Source organism: Rosa rugosa, chromosome 2 (assembly GCF_958449725.1).
Source record: "Rosa rugosa chromosome 2, drRosRugo1.1, whole genome shotgun sequence".
NCBI classification, from domain to species: domain Eukaryota; kingdom Viridiplantae; phylum Streptophyta; class Magnoliopsida; order Rosales; family Rosaceae; genus Rosa; species Rosa rugosa.
Genome location: NC_084821.1, coordinates 2551737 through 2573202, shown reverse-complemented (window position 1 = coordinate 2573202; position 21466 = coordinate 2551737). Strand labels below are relative to the sequence as shown.

Genomic DNA, 21466 nt, shown 5'->3' with positions numbered 1-21466 from the left:
CTTGTGTTTACATAAATGCCTTGGCTTGAAACGCAATTCATGTGTCTGCTGCATCTATTAATTACCTAGGCACATGGGTTTTGTCATACACATGATATATTTGGCTTACATGCTGGTAGTTAGCCAATCACTCTCCATGAGTATATGCCTATTACATGCCTACAATAATCATGTGTATGCATATTACATATCTGTACTATGTTCATTGCACCATGCAGATCAAATCTCAGTTTTGAGCTTTGCATAGTTCAAGTATGCTTCAGCTCATGATATGCAAGCATTTAATTAACTAATGTCATGTAGTAATCACTACACTATGCTTCAAAAATGATTACATCAAGTATGGTTACATAGAGCACATATTAAGCCAATCTAATATGTCCCAAATTGCTAATCATTTACCCTATGCTAAGGAGACACAATCACCAACAACCGCTTCAATTAACGAGCCTTCTATTATGGAGCGTAGTGTTTGGACAACTCCCGCTCCAACATGATTTGGGCACATACGGTGATTTCAACTCCAACTTGCCCCAAATCGGCATAAGATAAGTCACTATATCCTATCTCTTGCGCTCTTGCAATTAGAGCCTTTGCCATGACTATACATGTCTCCATGACACTTAACCATGCCTACAAAATGTTATTAGCAACTTTACTACAAGTACATGCTATACACATATGCCATGCTACTACTTAATTGCAACTCAATTAAATAAATATGTGACACTCATCTAGAAGCTTGTGACACTTACGACTTACTAAAACATGCTCGGATAAACGACTTGCTCGGGTTACGACTCGCTTGGGTATCGAGTATGGCCACGACTTGCGCTTGGGCCACGCCTCGCATGCTCACACAACGCCTACACACTCAACTACACCCAACTTGCTCGAACAACCCAACTTGCTCGATCATATCCAACATGTTTTACTTAAGCCCCAAGTTCACAAACGCTTCATTCTATGTCACCGGGACTACTCCCACAAAATTACTATGGACACCCATTACACTTGCCACTATCTATTGTGCGTGTTATATGGCCATAAGATCCACATATACAACTACCAACATTTTACATGTTCATACACATTAATGGAATATTGAATTCTTCTACCATTTGTTGTTCACTACAAATCGAATTCTTTTCGCATTCCATTAATACGAACGGTAACCAATACAACAAAGCATTCTACATATGCTCGTTTTTGTCTCATTGTGCAGGATTAAACGAGTCCCTTCTTGCTTACGGAGTTCGGGGACTTATAGGGGCTCCGTACCTCCCGGTTACTTATGCTTGGTGACATCGTGCTTATAACTCCCCAACCAAGAAGCTCCTCTTGCTTGCGGACTTCGGGGACTTGTAGATACCTCTACTAGCAAGACTAGTTTGCTATCTCACCAAGCATAATTAACACCCTCTTTGGGACACCCACAAGCCATGGTGAGGCCCAACTGAGACATGCATCTTGTAGCCCTATGTTCAAGCTACGCTACGGTATCCGGAAGTCGCAAATCTGTCGCCGGAAAGCCACCTTTCCGGCCATGCCAAGTTGCATCCACAATATGCATTTCTATACTAGAATAGTTGTTTGCTTGTCCCACATCGAAAACCATGTAAAGGAGATGGCTTCCTTCACCTATAAAAGGAATGCCTCTTCCCACTTAAACACCATCCCATTACATCTCTTGTAATCTTGTTAGGCCGCAAGGCTCGACACACTAGTACACATTCAAGTGGACGTAGTCTCCCGCTAAGGCGGGAGGTGAACCACTATACTTCGCTTGTGTCGCTCTCTCTCTCTCTCTCTCTCTTTTACTTATCGTTAATTAGATCCCCACGGATCCAAGCATTAACAAGCATAAATTACTATGGTAATTCTTCTGGATAAAAGTCAATCAAAATCAAAACACGGATTGATCAAGCGCCAATTAAGTGGCATTGAATCTACTTCTGGAATTAATATTAAATGGTGCCAACAAATATCGACATGCCATAATGGCACAGTGGACAACATGTGGGTTGGTACCTATTTTGGCTGGGTTCAAATCGCAGTAACTGCACTTTTTTTTTTTCCTTGTTGAATTGGTGCTATGACTAATATGACATAGAGAGCCTCTACTAGTGATTTGGTACTACACTACTACTGGACCAAGTACTAGAGATACATGCAGTCCACAAATTCTTTTCCAATCAAACAGCCTAAAGCCAAACAATTCAAGACACATGAATGAATATATACGAACATATATACCAAATATTAGGGTTCATGCATTATGGTGATTTTTCATATTCAATCAAAGATAAACACGAATGTGAAATTCAAAATTTAGGAAGCCTACTTGGTTGTAGATCTAGAAAGTTGATGTTGATTGAATGATGAACCGCCTCTATTCTCCGCAACCCAGGAGTTATTCGCCTCTTCTCTTAGCAACCCGCAATCTAAATCCTAGAGTTTTTCCTGCAGATAACGTGTTGTAAAATGAAAGTAAAAGTGTTTCAGAAAGAGAGAGAGTTTGGATGCATAGAGATGGAGTGTGTATATTCATCTCACTATGAGGAGGTTTATATAGGAATACATGGTGTATACAAAAAGGCAACGTTTTATAGCAACGTCAATTACTCCTATACACAATTCTATCAATCATTAATCCATAATGAAAAGCACATATCATTCTCCACCTATTTACGTGACATAGCCATAACTATTTACAACAACTTTGTAATTAATATTACAAATAAGGGGTTTTCTACAGTACTTGGATGTTTACCATATACTCATTTATATCTAATTGAACCAAAATTACAGTTTAGTTGAACCAAATTTACAACATTGACAACAAAGTTATCACATTTGTTTTACACATTTACATATAGGGAGAATTCCACAAATGGTCACTCAACTATGACTCATTCGACACTTTGGTCACTCAAGTTTCAAATATATCACTTTGGTCACTCAAGTATTACACTGTCATTCACAAAAGTCACCCAAGGAGCATTTTTTCTCACAACAAAGTGACTTTTGTGATCAATGATAGTGTAATACTTGAGTGACCAAAGTGATATATTTGAAACTTCAGTGACCAAAGTGTCGAATGAGTCATAGTTGAGTGACCAAAGTGACTATTCTCCCTTACATATAATTGAACAAAGTTACCACATGGACAACAATTTGTTCATAAACTTGTAAAAATATCAAAGGTGGAGTAATTACCTCTAATATAACTAAAATTACCAAAAAAATAACTCTATTTACCACAATGACAACAAAATTATTGTTAAATCTGTAAATGAGTGTATCACATACATACAGGTACAGTAGAATTTCCCTTACAAATAATACTATAGTTTGGGATGACAACCAAGTTGTCTATAGAATTCAAATAAAAGAGCGCTAAAGCGTCCAAATGCTGTTATCACTCTCAGAATGAAAAAGTTAAGTTGTCTGTAGAATTCAAATAAGAGCGTGCTAAAGCGTCCAAATGCGGTTATCACTCTCAGAATGAAAAAGTTGGAACAAATGGTTGACTGAAGCATCACCATTCGTCTTAAAGATAGAACTTGGACTTCAATTACCAAAGCTAAACGACGAAACGACTTCCACTTCCGGTCTTCAACCTAGTGTGTGGTCTAAAAGTAAACAATGAAGGACTTCTGACTTCTGAGCAATCTCAAGATGAACTGAATCATCTACCTCTGTCAAATTTATATGCTTCTTCATCAATGGCTTCAGAATCTAATATAAATACAGACCTCTGAACAATCTATATGAACTAGATCTAATATCACGTACCCCATGGCTAATGGCTTCATTGTCCTCCTTTTCATACTCTCTACTTTTTCTACAGACATTCGTGCATGCAACCAAACTGAACGCAGCTCTCTTCAGTCCTTCGCCCTCACTTTGTCTACTTCGACTCCTCTAAATTGGACTTCCGGTGATTGCTGCCGTTGGGAGGGCATCACTTGTAATCCGGGTGGTTCGGTCACTCATTTGAGCTTACCCTCCAAAGGCCTCAAACTCAAAGGAGGTAATTCTTCTTCTTCATCACTTGAAAATCTCACACATCTCACCCACTTTAACCTCTCCCATAATTCACTTTATGGTTCGCTAGACACAAGTATTAGTGGCTTCTTCTTGTCCTTGAGTCATCTTGAAGTCCTTGATTTGAGCTATAACCTTCTCTCCGGAGAGCTACCCTTGTCTCTACCTTTCAGATATATCAGAGTAGTGGATTTATCCAACAACCGAATTAAAGGCACAATTCAATCTTCATTCCTCCAGCATGCCTGGAATTTGAGCAGTTTAAATGTCAGCAACAATCACTTGACAGGCCAAATCCCATCCTCTCTCTGTCTTCATTACTCTTCGGTTAGACTCTTGGATTTCTCTTTCAATGGATTCAGTGGAATCTTTCCTCCTGGACTACTGAACTGCTCCAAGCTTGAGGTCTTACGTGCCGGTTTCAATTATCTTTCGGGGCCCCTTCCTAGTGACATTTACCATGTTCCAACACTTCAAGAAATCTCATTACCTTCTAATAATCTCTTTGGACCCATTAGTAACAGCATTGTCAATCTTACCAACCTCAGAATTCTAGAGCTCTACTTCAATAAGCTGACAGGGTCGCTTCCTCTCGATGTTGGGAAGCTCTCCAAGTTGAGGCTCTTAATCTTTCATTTAAACGATCTACAAGGTTCTCTGCCACCATCTTTGATCAATTGCACAACCCTTATAGAGCTGAATCTGGGATTCAATCAATTGGGAGGAGATATCTCCAAGCTTAATTTCTCCATACTTACTCGACTTAGTAAACTTGACCTTGTGGGGAATCACTTCACCGGTACCTTGCCAATAAGCCTTTACTCATGCAAATCTCTGAAAGCATTGCGACTGAGCGGGAATAATCTAGAAGGACAAATAAAACCCGAGATTCTATCACTGAAATCGCTGTCTTTCCTCTCCCTGGCTCGGAACAGACTGACCAATGTCACAGGTGCAATGCAGATATTGATGGGTAGCAAAAGTCTCACGGTACTGATTTTGTCAGTTAACTTTGTAGGTGAAGAAATGCCAGATGGAGATGGAATGATTGATTCTGCGTTCCAAAATCTTAGGGTTTTTGCTGCCTCCGATTGCCAATTTACAGGTCAAATACCATTATGGCTGTCAAAGCTGAAGAAACTTGAAATCCTGGATCTGTCTTCTAATAGAATCACTGGCACGATTCCTGGTTGGTTAGGGACTCTTCCAAATCTGTTCTATGTAAACTTGAATAATAACTCCCTTTCAGGTGAATTTCCAAAGGAGCTTTGCAGATTACAAGCATTGGTATCACCACGAAAGGCTGCAGATCAAACAGGCCATGGTTATTTTGAACTACCCACGTACTCCAAATTCGAACGCACTAATGCGTCCATAACTCCCTTGCAGTACAAGAATCTGTCCAATATGCCAAGACTAATATACATCATGAACAACAGTCTAAGTGGACGGATACCTACTGAGATTGGTCAATTGCAACTTCTTCAGAAGCTGGATCTTAGCCTCAACAACTTGCTTGGCGGCATTCCAAACCAGATATCTAACCTCACAAACTTGGAGAGATTAGACCTCTCAAGCAACCAATTGTCAGGGGGAATCCCAGCTTCACTATCAAGTCTTCATTTCTTGTCATCATTTGCAGTTGCATACAATAATCTCCAAGGACAAATACCATCAAGCACTCAGCTCCAGGGCTTCAGTGCCACTGCATTTGAGGGTAACCCAGGACTTTGTGGAGCACCACTTCCAATTAATTGCGAACAGATGAATAGAAGTGGTATAAATAACAGGACCGAAGATGTCCATAATGGTAGTGAATTTCCATGGTGGCATATTTCTGTGGCTCTTGGTTTCATTACAGGATTCTGGGGAGTTTGTGGACCTCTGGCGTTGAGCAGGTCATGGAGATGTGCATATTTCCAATTTCTGTACGGGATAAAAGATAAGGTCAAGAACATGGTAGCATATGGCAGAATGTAGAGAAGGCTTAAATTAGTCGAAGCTTCTCATTTTAATATTTTATATAAGCTTTATAAACCACTAAATTACATATATAGCATGCCAAATTATGTCAATCTGTGTTTAGGGTTTCATCCGAGATTTTGATCGAGAAACCTGATATATCCAAAAAAGTCATTTACGAGTAATTTCATCTTTAAGAATATAAATTTCCAATCTTCAAATTATTCTTCTTAATATGACGACACAATCGACAATTCTTTCTTTTTGATATTCTTTGTTGAAATTATCTAAAGATGTATTATGAAGGATTTTCGAAACCTTCTAGCTTGACGGTGAGACGTCGTTAATATAATGGAACCTGATTCCACTTTCCCAAAAAAAAAAAAAAAAAAAGCTACAATCTCGTCTTATAGTACAAGATAATTTTCTTTTTATGGGGTTTTGTCCATTTACCCCATTTTCCCCCTTACCCCATTAAGTTTTTTTAATTCCCTCTTACCCAATGCACTCTAAGGGAGTCTTCCCTAATACCCCATTAAGATTTTTTTTTTGTTTTTAATTTTTTTTTTTAATACCATTTTACCCCTCACCCCTTTGTTACTTAGAGAGAGAGAAACCATATGAGACTTCGCCGGAGCCCGTCACCGGCCGCCGGAATCCGGTCACCAGTCGCCGGAATCCGGTCACCAGTCGCCGGATGCCGCCCACCGGAATTTGCTGAAAATCTCACCGGAAAGTTTTGTTGCCCCCAATAGACGACTATCAGCCATGTATTGCCCCCCAGTAGACGTCTATTGCCCCCCAATAGACGTTTAGATTAACAAAATGGTAATTAATCTTCCTAAAACTACACAAATAAAACTTTGATTAAAGAAAAAAAACGAGGAGATTACATCAATTGAAAACGTCTATTGCCCTCCAATAGACGTATATTGCCCCTCAATAAACGTTTCGGTTACCGAAATGAAAACTAATCTTCCTAAAATTACACAAATAAAACTTTGATTAAAGAAAAAAATCAGAGATTGTATCAATTTAAAGCGTCTATTGCCTCCCAATAGACATGTATTGCCCTCCAATAGACTTTTATCAGACGTCTATTGGGGGGCAATATTGCCCACCAATAAAACTTTTTTTCTTTCTTTTTTCTTTCCTTCTGGGCCTTCTGCCATCATGAAACTGGCCTCCATCTCATCAACTCTCTTCCCAAGGACCCATTGTGCAGCTATTTCCACTGTCCCATTATTTCGGCACCTAGAAACTACTCTGGGCACCCAGTCTTCTTTCTTCTCCCTTCTTCCACAGTTGCAGACCGGAATCCTAACTTCTTCCTTCGCATCAAGGCCCGAGTTCGCCTCTGGCGAGGTAGCTAGGACCGGAGCTTCTTTGCCTTCTTCATGGAGTTCAACCAGTGACCTGAACGACGACGACGCCGCTGATCTTCCCAATCTCGGCATTCGTCTGCAGGTTGGAATCAGAGGCTTTGAACTGCGATTCGGGGAGTCTCCGATTCGGAATCCGTCTGGGAGCCTCGGACGTGGAGCTGGCTGGAATCCGAATCGAGTTCGCAATCGAGGCGGGGATAGTGACAGTGGTCCACGTCACACAGCAACCGGAGTGAGCTAAGCTTCGGCGATGTCGCGAAAGCCGATCCGGCATAGATTTGGAGCCGCCGGTGGAAGGTTTTGGGCAGACCGAAGATGGCCGCGGAGGTGAGATGGTGGCCATGGATTTTCCGGCTTCGTCCACTGTCGACGGCGTGACCAACGATCCGGAATTGTCTTGAGGCGATCTGAGAGAGAGAGAGAGAGTTTTTTAGATTGGAGGAGAGAGAATGCACGATCTGGACTATTGGAGAGAGGAGTTGCATTTGTGTAATTATTTAATTAGACTGAGGGTAGATTGGTCATTTTCTCCTAAATTGGGTAAGTAAGAATAAAAATCTGTTGCTGGGGTAAGTGGGATAATTTTTGCTCATTTTGGGGCTTTGGGTAAATGACCCTTTTTTTAAATTTAATTTAATTTATTTATTTATTTATTTTATAAAGATGATCAAAGGATTTCACTCCTACCTGTTTGGACCCAAAATGAACATTTCGGCCTGACAAGGCATATGTTGGAGAAATTGAGCCAATGTCAGTGGCTCAAGCTATATATTGTCGACAAGTTCAAAATATATATTTAGAGGCTAAATAAAGCCTACTATGGAAACATGAAAAGTCAACTTTAGCACATTTTCCTACTTCGGCTAGGAAAAACCGAGCTAGACAAGGAAGGAGGGGTGGCAGACTAACCAAATGAAATCGAAATGTGCTAAAACTTTTCAGATCCATTCTAGACAGCCCAAGGATCATTTCTTATGAAGAGTGCAAGAGCTTTTTTTGAGTGGAAGGTCTTCAAACAATCAACCCAATTTTCTACAGAAGCAAAACTGGAAAACTGGACCTGTAAGAGGTCCAGCAGCATTTTCGGCCCAACCACATGGAATAAAAATCTGAAAATTTTTCAGGATGATCTACACTCATAGTGGAACATTTCATATGAAGAAGTCGAAGGCATATAATGAAGTCTTGTTGGAGAAATAATTGAAGGAATAAAGGGGCAGAAACTGACCTAAAACCAGCTCAATATTCACATGTTCATGTTTCCTACCCACATGAAGAAAGCTAGATGCTTTTCTCTTTTTCCTTGGATATATTTTTCTTCTACAATCTCTTTAATAGATCATCACCACTTCCATGTTGCTGCACCTTCATGCTTTGCTTTCATTTCATCTTTTCTCTATCTTTTCCATATTTTACAAGTGAACTTAGATCTACTTTCATTATTTTTCTTCCACTCATCATTTCACTCTTCTTTTTCTTCCCTATATAAACACCTTCTCCTCTCATTCTAACACACACATTCACAACACAACAACATCTCTAAGATGATCTAAGTTCTCTCTAGAGCAAACCTCTCTAAGAGCAACTCCTCTCCTTTTCTTTCTCTTAGCGGTGATCACACTCCTAGTCCTAGTCTTCTCAGAAGCCGACTTTCAGTGCCACCAAACCCTCTGTCAACGTACTTCGGTCCTAGTCTCCTCGGGAGCCGACGGTAGTGCCGCGACCACAACGGTTACGGAACCAGCCAAGCAAGGGTAACGCCCTAGCAACCCAGCCAAGCTAAAGTCACGCTTTAGCAAGTTCTCCTCACTTCCCGGTGGTTCTCGCTCTGCTTGATCTACAACATCGAGTATCGATTTGGTGATTTTCAAGAAGCTCAGCAAAAGTCCTCACCACGAGGCACAAAGAATCCCACGACGAGGTTGGTGCTCTCCTCGTCCACAATTGCTTGAAAGAAGTCAGGTCAAGGGACATCCCCGACGACCGCACCCGAACGGTGCTGGCACGCCCGCGCAGAAAAGAGACTGTGGACCAACTGCAGCAAAATTGGAGCCAAACATTTTGGCACGCCCAGTGGGACTACACCAGAGTCTTTTTATGTTCACCATCATTGGGATGCCAGAGGAAATTCTTTACCAAAAGAAATTCCTGAAGTCATGGCGACGATAGAAGGCTATGTGCCCATTCCCATTCCAGAGAATGCGAGCATAGAAGAGCGGCTTGATATCCTTCAAAAGAATTCTACCGCATACCATGAGAATCTGAGTAAAGCTCTCGCGGAGGACCATCGATGGCTCGATGAGTTCACGATTCCAGAACCTGCTCGCGAAGAGGTCATTTCTGAGACTAACTTGCCTATAGGTGGCAATCAACGTAAGGGTCTCACTGGTGAGTCACAGCCTTACACAGAGGCTGTGCATGGAGAAGGTCATCAACAAGATTGTTCTTCGGACAAGAAAGTTGTCTCTGAACAAATATCTGATTTCTCCACTGATCAAGCCAAATATGTGGCCACTGATCAGATGCATGGGGGGCAAGATATGGCCCATGATCATCCCTTTGATCAAAAGAAGCAAGTTCATGATCATTTTAATTGTGACTCTGCTACTGGACGTCTTGGTGAAGGTGATCAAAATCAGAGCCAACTTAATTATCAATTAAGTTGTGGTCTACAGAAGCCAATTTGTGGCTTTATTAATCAATTCAACTTGAAGTTCTTCATATATTCTTCAAGGCCAAGCGGTGGCTTTGATATATGTGGAGGGCACATCTACAACCCACGTTGCATGAATGGCCAGAACAATTATTCTAGTGGCCAAGTTGTCCTTCGCAACTGTAAATTTGAGTATCATCAATACAAGTTAACTCTTGTTTACAATTATCCAGCAAGTGAAGCTCTTGATGTGGAGAATTCAGACCAGCAAGTGGTTGTCTATAATGGCCAATCTGTGGCTAATCCTGAAGACACCATGTTCTATGACATGGTAGTTGGCGACAAAGCCGATCTTGAAACATCTTCATCTCCTCAATTGCAATTGAAGATCATGCCTCGTCAACCAACAAAGATACTTGGGGGGCAAGAATACCCCTCTCACGAGCCAAATTCCTCCAAATTCTTCAACGAGAAGTATCTTTGTTCTTTTCCTACAAGCTCTCACAGGAGGAATTTTTACCCTACAAATTTTGATACACCGGAGCTTGGAGTGAAGCATAGATGGCCTCCCCCGTGGCCTTCTGGAGGTTAGCCAAATATAGTGCTGCTAAATTCTTTCTTTGTTTTTAAATTTCCTGTCAATTTTCAGTTTTCATTTTTATTTTCGTCATTTGTGAATCATAACGGAATAGGTGAAGTCTCTTTTGTTACTATTGGCCTAAACTCCTTATTGGTGCCTAGTTCAGGTCCCTTAAGGTTAAGGGCGGCTTTTATTAACACTTGTTGAACTGTCTTCACACTTATGACCTTTCTCATCTTAGTAAGTATAGCCTATGTGAAATGGTGTCTAGAAAGGGGACAACGTTCATGACAGGTTCTTGAATCCAGAAGTGCGTGCAAATGGGCCTAAACCACTATGTGGGAGTAGCTCATGCCAAAATGGATTCTGCCTCTCTTGTTCGCCCTCCCCCACCTGGCCATTTCAGTAAGGTTGCCCAAAGGATTTGAAAGAAAATTTGTGTCTAGGCGACTATACTTGGGCCGCATGTCTAAACCTTGATTCACAATGTCTTATTAAAATTAAAAAAAAATATACAAAAATACAAAAATACAAAAAGAGTTTCAAATTTGTACGTCGCGGAGGATGCAAAAAATTGTGTTCTTGCCTAATAGTGGCTGGAACTTGCTAATATACTTAAGAGGCCATTGGTATTGGTCTGGGCACATATACAAGAGGCATTTAATATGCCTAGTATGGTATTAGCAGTGGAGGAGGTCAAATCAATATTTTTGCCAATAATTGTGGCGAAAGCTGGGTTGCGAATTGTTGGCAGCGAAGTGGTTTTAATTACATGGTCTCGCAAAGGATGGTTCGCGAAGGAAGACTGGCGATTAATATATGTATGCTCACTATGTATAATTAAGAGGGAGAGAGGCTACTGTTCAAGTAATTTTAGTCAAGCCAATACAAGTGGCTTTGGAGCAACGACATTATAAGAGTAGTGTTGATTCAAGACCTCTTTAGTCAAGACAAGGACCTTTGACTTCGAGGTCTGGGGGGCAATGTTTGGACCCAAAATGAACATTTTGGCCTGACAAGGCATATGTTGGAGAAATTGAGCCAATGTCAGTGGCTCAAGCTATATATTGTCGACAAGTTCGAAATATATATTTAGAGGCTAAATAAAGCCTACTATGGAAACATGAAAAGTCAACTTTAGCACATTTTCCTACTTCGGCTAGGAAAAACCGAGCTAGACAAGGAAGGAGGGGTGGCAGACTAACCAAATGAAATCGAAATGTGCTGAAACTTTCCAGATCCATTCTAGACAGTCCAAGGATCATTTCTTATGAAGAGTGCAAGAGCTTTTTTTGAGTGGAAGGTCTTCAAACAATCAGCCCAATTTTCTACAGAAGCAAAACTGGAAAACTGGACCTGTAAGAGGTCCAGCAGCATTTTCGGCCCAACCACATGGAATAAAAATCTGAAAATTTGTCAGGATGATCTACACTCATAGTGGAACATTTCATATGAAGAAGTCGAAGGCATATAATGAAGTCTTGTTGGAGAAATAATTGAAGGAATAAAGGGGCAGAAACTGACCTAAAACCAGCTCAATATTTACATGTTCATGTTTCCTACCCACATGAAGAAAGCTAGATGCTTTTCTCTTTTTCCTTGGATATATTTTTCTTCTACAATCTCTTTAATAGATCATCACCACTTCCATGTTGCTGCACCTTCATGCTTTGCTTTCATTTCATCTTTTCTCTATCTTTTCCATATTTTACAAGTGAACTTAGATCTACTTTCATTATTTTTCTTCCACTCATCATTTCACTCTTCTTTTTCTTCCCTATATAAACACCTTCTCCTCTCATTCTAACACACACATTCACAACACAACAACATCTCTAAGATGATCTAAGTTCTCTCTAGAGCAAACCTCTCTAAGAGCAACTCCTCTCCTTTTCTTTCTCTTAGCGGTGATCACACTCCTAGTCCTAGTCTTCTCAGAAGCCGACTTTCAGTGCCACCAAACCCTCTGTCAACGTACTTCGGTCCTAGTCTCCTCGGGAGCCGACGGTAGTGCCGCGACCACAACGGTTACGGAACCAGCCAAGCACGGGTAACGCCCTAGCAACCCAGCCAAGCTAAAGTCACGCTTTAGCAAGTTCTCCTCACTTCCCGGTGGTTCTCGCTCTGCTTGATCTACAACATCGAGTATCGATTTGGTGATTTTCAAGAAGCTCAGCAAAAGTCCTCACCACGAGGCACAAAGAATCCCACGACGAGGTTGGTGCTCTCCTCGTCCACAATTGCTTGAAAGAAGTCAGGTCAAGGGACATCCCCGACGACCGCACCCGAACGGTGCTGGCACGCCCGCGCAGAAAAGAGACTGTTGACCAGCTGCAGCAAAATTGGAGCCAAACACTACCCCCCATAGTGACTCGAACCCATGACCTCGATCTTAGGTAGTACAAGATAATTTTGTTCTTTGTTCTTTCTTTTTAATTTTCTTGTGAGCAAAACAGATAATAATTTTTGAACTTTAACTTTTGCAGATTAAACAATTCAAAATAAAGGCATAAAGGTTGCAAATGAAGAAACTAAGTGAATGAATCGTTTTTTTAAATGAAGTTTGAAAATGACGAAGTGGTGTTAGCTCAGTAGTTAGAGCACCCACTACCTATGTACGAAGTAATGGGTTCGAGTCACCATGGGGGTAGAAGTGAAATCCTTTGATCATCTTTTTACAAAGAGAAAGAAGAAAAAAAAAATGAAGTTTGATAATCAAAGAAGAAGATAATTTCGTAACAGTCGAATGACTAACGACCTTCAATTTATTTTTTAATATCTCAAAAATCACTAAAAAGTGCAGACCAATTGAAAAGATAATGTTTAATGGGTTACTCAAAACGAAGATTCGTTGGTCACAATTCGGAAACAACGAACCCAAGAGATTTTCTGTACAAGGCCCAAAATAGTCTATGATACATTGTTTTCTTTTCTCCTAATCGGACCTGAAGAATCCAAGCCCAAAAAAATTTGAACTACAGTAGAAAAGGCAGCTATTTTTAATTTAATTTAATTTTTATAAGATTTCACGTTAAAATTAATGTCCATAGTTAGTATTTAGGCTATTTAAACCTCCAAATATTTAGTGTATTTATAGATAGGTTGGATAATGTCTGATGTTTGAAGAACTAGAATGGTTGCAATCAGAAAAAAAAAAAGAAGCCCTGTGTATATGCAATGGATGCCCAAAAGCATTCTACAAAACATCTCTGCCTTTCTCTATCCCCCTCTTGTAATACCCCGATTCTCTTTTGCCTTCTTTGGGCCAAAGTAACTAAAACCAGCTGAACCTAAGCATCCTATAGCATTAGCTAGCAACACGAAAACCAAAAACCAACCAAAGCACGCTCTAAGCTTAATTTACATGATACAACACTCACGCACCATCACCTCCTTGTTCGTTTCCTTGGCCTCCCTGCACTCCCCACCTGATCCGCCTCGCCATTGTCTCCCCCCCCCTTTTCCGCTTCCAGCCGCCGCCGTCTCTGGTTTCTTAGGCGGCCTCCCGACCCCTCTCTTTCCCCTCCCACCGCTCTCCTGACCTCTTCCCCGATTTCCACTAGAGCTACGAGTCACCCTCACTTTCCTCTCCACCTCCGTTTTCTTCCTCCCAGTCCTCTTCTTCTTCTTTTCTTCCTCCTCTTCCGCCACCTCCTCCTCCTCTTCTTCATCCACCATGCTATCCTTACTCTCATCCTCCGAAACATCCGAAGAGTTCTTACCCCGCCCAACTCCTCTCCTACCATTCTGCTTCATTCTCTTCAAAATGCTCGCCGCGCCTTGCTTCTTCTTCACGTCTTCTTTCTGCTACCTAGAGAGAAAATTCACTACAGTTGCAGAAAGACCTGTGGATCCCACTTATTTTCACTCTTACATCATCAAAATCCCAACTTTGGATGATAAAGGACAGTTGAGCTGAGCAAAAGCAAAATTATAAAAACTCTAAAATCAGCAAAAGTAAAACAAAATATGAGTTATTCGATAATGTTAAATGACATCTCAGGCACAACCAATCAATTTCCTTGATACCCAAAGGATATACTAATACACACACTAACTTCATTCAAAAATGAGTTAGATCACTTCTACTAGTAAGTAGCAACTACACTCAACTCGTCGATCTGCATCATTCGAAGAATCAATCTAGTAACTACCACAAGCTAATATACTTTCACCTAAATAACAAGTATGGATTGTTCCTGGCACACAATCAACAGATCCACAAAATCAAACCACCACCAATTAAACAACCAAATCCAGAAACTACCCACATAAAAAACCTGTCCTTTCTTTCACAACACACTTGATCCAACAAAAATGCAGCAGCACATACACATTGTCTATACAATTCTAAACCATAAACACACTTGATCCACCAAAACGAACTAAACACGAAATCTAATCACTACCCACATATACAAAACAAACACATACAAGAATCCCATACCTGCAGAAGAACCCACAAGCAAAATTCTATTAGCAGACAAATTCTCAAAGACCCATTTGCACACAGCAATCACATCCTTGATTTCTGCAAACCCAGTAAGAGAAGCCTTCCCAGTTGACCTCCCAACTCCTCTCATGTCAAAAGTGACAGCTTTGAAACCTTTCTCAGCTAACCCAGCTGCTATGCCTCTCCAAAGTCCCTGACAGCCACCAAGGACAGAGTAGGGATGCACCAGAACCACCACAAGATCATTGCCCTCCTTCATTTGTTGTTGTTGTTAGGCTTCTCTGGGTCTGAAGAGCCTTGTGTTGAGCTTGGCTCCATCACTGGTCTCAACTGTGCAGGTCTCGACCGTACAGTTTGACATTAGAAATATGGGGTTCTGGGTGTTTGTTGGGAACTGAGAGTTCAAAGTTGTGTTGGGCTGGTGGTGTTGTTAGGAATCAGGGTGAAGGAGACTGAAACATGTCGTTGGGAATTTTTGTGAGAGACGACGAAAATGCGTCGGTAGAAACTACTGCTGTATTCGAAATATATTTATGTCGGGGCAAAAACTTTGTTCAACCCGACCGAAGGAGGAACTCTCACGTGTTGGCCCAATACATGGTGGTGCAGCTGCCCGGTGAGTCACTATTTTCTACTGTTGAGTGGGCCTGACGAGATTACGTTCTGCACTGATATTCAGACCGGCCACGTGGCACGACCGTCTCATTGAAGATTTTTTTGTAAAATGTAGCAATTGTAATTTTTCTAATATAGATCGATGCTTGAGGTTAGGGCTGTCAATTCTGACATGACCCGATAACACGACTCGAAACCCGCAAGAAATAAAGCAGGTTGAACCCGCACGATTAAAAAGCGGGTCAGCGGTGGGTCAACCCGCCATGACCCATTTAATAAATGGGTCGGCACAGGTCAACCTGCCAACACGAAGTGAACCCGTATAACTCATTTGTGCTATGTTTATTCTTGAAATTTTGGACGTTCGGAGTATTTTATCATAGGATTAGACAATTTGAAATATTTCACTTTTTAATTATTGGATTTAATTATTTATGAATTATATATAATTATTTATATTCTTCGTCTTGTAGAGTTTTTAGTGAATTTAATCAATTTAGGCATTTTTTTAGTTAAATGGGTCTCATTGTTAACGCTTAAATGAGTCATTTTGTCTAACAAGACACGACCTATTTATTAAATGGGTTAAGCGGGTTGGAAACGGGTAACCCGTTTAATAAATGGGTTGGGTTTGGGTTTAAATTTTTGACACGATTATTAAATGGGTTGGGTTTGGGTTTATATTTTGCGACACGACAAATACATTGACCCGACACGACCCATTGACAGCCCTACTCGAGGTGTTCAAATCATTGTTGGCTCGACGACTTTTGCTCGCAAATTAAACAAACAAAAATCTGCCCTTAAATTAAGTACTTCAGAAATCACCGGCCGATTTAGATTATAATATGCGGCTTACAAAATTCGTAAACAACAAAAAGCGATGGTTAAGTATCGACTCATAAAAATTGAATATTCTAATGATATAGTTAAATAATTTTAAAAAGACAAAGTAATTAGCTAATGATTCTACGGTTTGTAATCAAAAAAGAAGATATCGTTTCAACGATTCTTTTTCTATAAAAAAGAGATTGAGGTGAGTGACATCGTAGAGGAAGTGTAGTCTAATCTGGTGGAATAATGCAGAAAAGTCTCATTTTCAAACACACTGAAGTCGCATTCATAAGAAGTCAAACTATTCCAAAACCATCTTCTCCCAAACCAAATTATCTGGTGCTAAAGTCCCATATATGCACAAAGTAACTCTTCAAAAGTCTTTGTTGCTTATTTTAGACTGCATTAACTCGACCACTAGAGAACTAGTAGACTTTTAAGTTTTGTCGGCAAAAAGATACTTATAAATATAGGGAAAAGACTCTAATGAAGACCTTTAAAATGAGGACTAGTTGATGATTTTCTAATCAACTGTTTGGGAGACCCGCTTTTTAATTACATCTCAGCAAATCAACCGTTAGATGTTTAGGTATGCATGAGTAGATCATTTCTGAAGATTTTCTTTCTAATTGCTAATCATTAAGGTACAGAACTAGATCAAATTAATAGACGAACGAAATTTGTCAAAATCTGAACCGTTTATGTTTATTAATGATAATTCAAGATTATGAATGCCTTAACAATTTTCAATTTGGTTGAAAATTTGCAGAAATGATATGCTTATAAATATCTAAACATCTAACGATTGATTTGCTAAAATGTGATCGAAAAGTGGGTCCCACAATCATTGATTAAAAAGTCTTCAACTAATTCTTATTTTAATAGTCCTCATTAGAGCCTCATCAATAAAATATAGATGAACTTACTAAACTATGACATATAGATCTACAAAGAAAACATGTTACTACCAGTTTCAGTCCTCTATTCTCTTCCATTATATCCACAAAATATGCATTTGATCAAACCGAGTGCAGATCTCTACTCTTCTTCACTCTCACACTGTATTCTCCTCCATTAAATTGGACTCCATCTAATTGTTGCAGTTGGGAGGGCATTACTTGTAATCAACATGGTTTGGTCACTCATTTCAGCTTATCCTCAAAAGGGCTCGAAGGAGTGTTCTCTCCTCATCACTAGTCGATCTCACACATCTCACTTTGTGGTTTCTGGATCGACCCGAATTCTTCTTGCCAATGAATCGTCTTGCTATTCTTGACTTGTCCAACAATCAGTTCAATGGTGAAACTCCATCTTCATTCTTCTAAAAATCTTTTGAGTTCTGAAGTTTCAATGTCAGCAACAATATCTTCACTGGGTAGTCTATTCCATCCACTAAATGCCTTCATTCTGAACCCTTGATTAGAATTTTGGATTTTTCTTTCAATAAATTCACTACCCGGTGAGTCACTATTTTCTACTGTTCAATGGGCCTGATGACAATACGTCCTTCACTGATATTCAAACTGACCACGTGGCACGACCGTCTCGTTGAAGATTTTCTTTAAAATGTAGCAATTGTAATTTTTCTAATATAGATCGATGCTCGAGGTGTTCAACTCATCTTTGGCTCGATAACTTTTGCTCACAGTGGTTAGAGCACCAACTACTTATGATCGAGGTCATGGGTTCGAGTCATCATGAAGGTAGGACTGAAATCCTTTGATCATTTTTTATAAATGAGAAGAAGAAGAAAGAAAAGAAAAAAAGAAAAAAAAATCTTTGCTCTCAAATTAAACAAGCAAAATTCTGCCCGAAAATTAAGTTACTTTAGAAATTACCGGCCGATTTAGATTCTAATATGCGGCTTACAAATTTCATAAACAACAAAAACCGATGGTTCAGTATTGACTCATAAAAGTTAAATATTCTAATGATATAGTCAAAGAATTTTAAAAGACAAAGTAATTAGCCGATGATTCTACAATTTGTTATAAAAAAAAATAAAAAAAAGATATCGTTTATTCGTTTTCTATCAAAAAAGAGATTGACGTGAGTGACATCATAGAGGAAGTGTAGTCTAATCTGGTGGAATAAATCGGAAAAGTCTCATTTTCAAACACACTGAAGTCGCATTCATAAGAAGTCAAACTATTCCAAAACCATCTTCTACCAAACCAAATTACCTAGTGCCAAAGTCCTATATCTGCACAAAGTAACTATTAAAAGTCTGGCTTTGCTTGGCTAGTTGGTTTGGGAGTCTTCTGAGGCTCTTTTATATAATTTCCGGTGAATTTCCAAAGGAGTTATGCAGACTACCAGTGTTTATCTGAAGAAATTACAACTCAAATAGACCACAATTATCTTGAACTCCTCATCTTCATCATGAATAGTACAAAAGCTAGACAGCAAAGTTATCTGTCTAAGAACTTGCCACAAATAGTCTTACGGAACAATAGAATTGATGGCATTATACCTAGTGAGATTGGCCAATTGCAGCTTCTCCATGCTTTGGATCTCAGTGTTAACCATTTTTCTGGCAACATTCCTGACCAAATTTCCAACCTTGAGAACTTGGAAACATTAGATCTCTCCGTGATTAATTTGTCTGCGAGATGTTGGGAAATTAATCCCCCGCCATGCAAGTACTAGTAGTAGAGATGGAAATAAGAAACAACTAAGCCAAGAAGACAACAAGTTTTAACGAGGTTCGCCAAAATCCATGCCTACGTTCTCGGAGAGTTTTCATCTTCATTATGAGAGAATTACACAAGTACAAGATACATCACTCAAGTTTATACACAACTCGAGCACTCAAGTTTATACCCAACCTGAGCCCTTATATCCAAAAGGATACCCCTTGTACACCCTCTCTCAATCCTAGAAGATTACTCTACCCCAAGAGCTACACACGCCCTTGAACACACTCCCCCTATCTTCTACATCTTGAAGACCCTTGGAGTTGCTACTGAACCTCTCCTTGCTTGCCTCTACACAAGCTTACTTGCTCTCTACACAAGATGACTTACCATGATGCCAATTTATAGGCAATGCTTCATGGTAGATTGTAGTGTGAAAACATGTAAAGTCTTCAAGCCCTCCATTTCAAATATTGTTGCTATCTTTATTTACAGCAGCCCATGTGATTCAAAGAAGGTGTTTGAGCCCAAAAGTAATTTTGGCAAGATCCCTGTAGGGGATTAAGCATAGCAGGCCGATACCTGCGGCCCAAAATTAAATCTACTTGGGTTTGGGTTCTAGCTTCACCCATTCCAATATCCAAAAGGAAAATGAATCCTCACTGAAATCGGGTAGCGGAGATTGAATAGGAAACTGCAATCGGTGATCCTTCTATGGCAAGGAACAGTCGAAACCCTACGTATAAATACCGGGTCTCAAGGACGAAACAGGACACAACTCTCCAATCAATCAATCGCACAGATTACCAAAGCCTCTCCAGAGAAAACTACCTGCAACCTAGTTGCAAACCAGCGAAGCAAGGGTAACTCCCTCGCAACCCAGCGAAGCTAAAGATACGCTTTAGCAAAACCCGTGCTTCTCCAGACTTCCCGGTGATTGCTCAGCTCAATCTACAATATTGAGTATCGATTCGGTGACGCAAAGAGATCACAACCAAAGCCCTTACCAGTAAGGCAAGAAGTCCTTTTCCGAAAGGCAAGAAAAGAACCTTGTGACGAGGTTGGTGCTCTCCTCGTCCACATCGTTTGATCAAGAAGTCAGGTCAAGGGACTCCCCGACGACTGTACCCCATGGTGCTGGCACGCCTACGCAATCACATCAGCAAAAGAGACTGTTTGCTACCCAAGTTGGTTTTGGAGCCAAACATTTTGGCACGCCTAGTGGGGGCTCACGCTGTGCCCAGCCCTTTGAATAATTAATGGATTACGACCTTCCACAGGAAGGGATAGAGGCCTTCCATTCGTTGTAGGACAGGATATCCTCATACTTAGTGGAAAGAGAGGCCTACGATCGAGTCGCAACATTGGAAGTGGTTAGCGAAGAAATATCTGACAGAGAGGAGGAAGGAAAGGAAATCCAGCTCGCGCCAGCAGCGTTAGATGACACTCCTCCAAAAGTTAGGGACCCCACAGAGAAGATCAACTTAAGGACAGCTGACGAGCCCATTGAAGTGGCTATCAGCACGTACTTAGAGCCTAGCGAGAACCAGAGGCTCATTGACTTATTACAAGAATACAAGGACTGTTTCGCAGAGAAATATGAAGATATGCCAGGCTTGTCTCCTGACTTGGTTTACCATCAGCTGCCAACGTTACCTAACAAGAGGCCTGTAAAGCAGGAACCGCGAAGGATGAACTCGGAGACCCAAGTTTTGGTCAAAGAGGAAGTAGAAAAGATGCACAAGTCGGGCATTATCAGGGTGGCCAAGTACAATCAGTGGTTATCTAATATAGTGCCTGTTCGCAAGAAGAATGGAAAAACGAGGGTCTGCGTGGATTATAGAGACCTTAATTTGGCTACTCCCAAAGATGTCTACCCTATGCTGGTGGCGGACATGCTGGTAGACGCGGTGGCGGGACATGAACTGTTGTCTTTCATGGATGGAACTGCAGGATATCACCAGATTCCGGTGGCGGAGGAGGATAGACACAAAACCGCATTCCGTTGCCCTGGCTTCGCGGGTGTTTTCGAATACGTGGCCATGCCCTTTGGTTTGAAAAATGCCGGGGTCACCTATCAGCGAGCTATGAACCTGATATTCCATGACATACTGGGAAAGATCTTAGAGGTTTACATCGATGATGTGGTCATGAAATCTAAGAAGCGAGGGGACCACATTACGGATCTCAGAAAGGTCTTTGAGCGCATGCGGCTGCACAAACTTAAGATGAATCCGGCCAAGTGTGTCTTTGGAGTGCAGGCCGGCGACTTTCTTGGGTTCATTGTTCACTAGAGAG

General features: G+C 40.6%; 2 protein-coding genes across 2 annotated transcripts; one reads left to right on the top strand and one right to left on the bottom strand.

The window, feature by feature from the left end:
* The first annotated feature begins 3753 nt into the window (after positions 1-3753).
* LOC133732971 (receptor-like protein 2) lies at positions 3754-6065 on the top strand. Its single transcript, XM_062160572.1, has one exon. The coding sequence runs from the start codon at positions 3802-3804 to the stop codon at positions 6028-6030; it is 2229 nt and encodes a 742-aa protein (XP_062016556.1). The 5' UTR covers positions 3754-3801; the 3' UTR covers positions 6031-6065.
* An 8215-nt stretch (positions 6066-14280) lies between these two features.
* On the bottom strand, positions 14281-15566 carry LOC133732790 (uncharacterized). The gene is made up of 2 exons (XM_062160374.1): positions 15078-15566; positions 14281-14545 (listed from the first exon to the last, which is right to left on the bottom strand). Exons 1-2 carry the CDS (start codon positions 15340-15342, stop codon positions 14442-14444), a joined length of 369 nt encoding a protein of 122 aa, XP_062016358.1. The 5' UTR covers positions 15343-15566; the 3' UTR covers positions 14281-14441.
* Positions 15567-21466: the final 5900 nt, after the last annotated feature.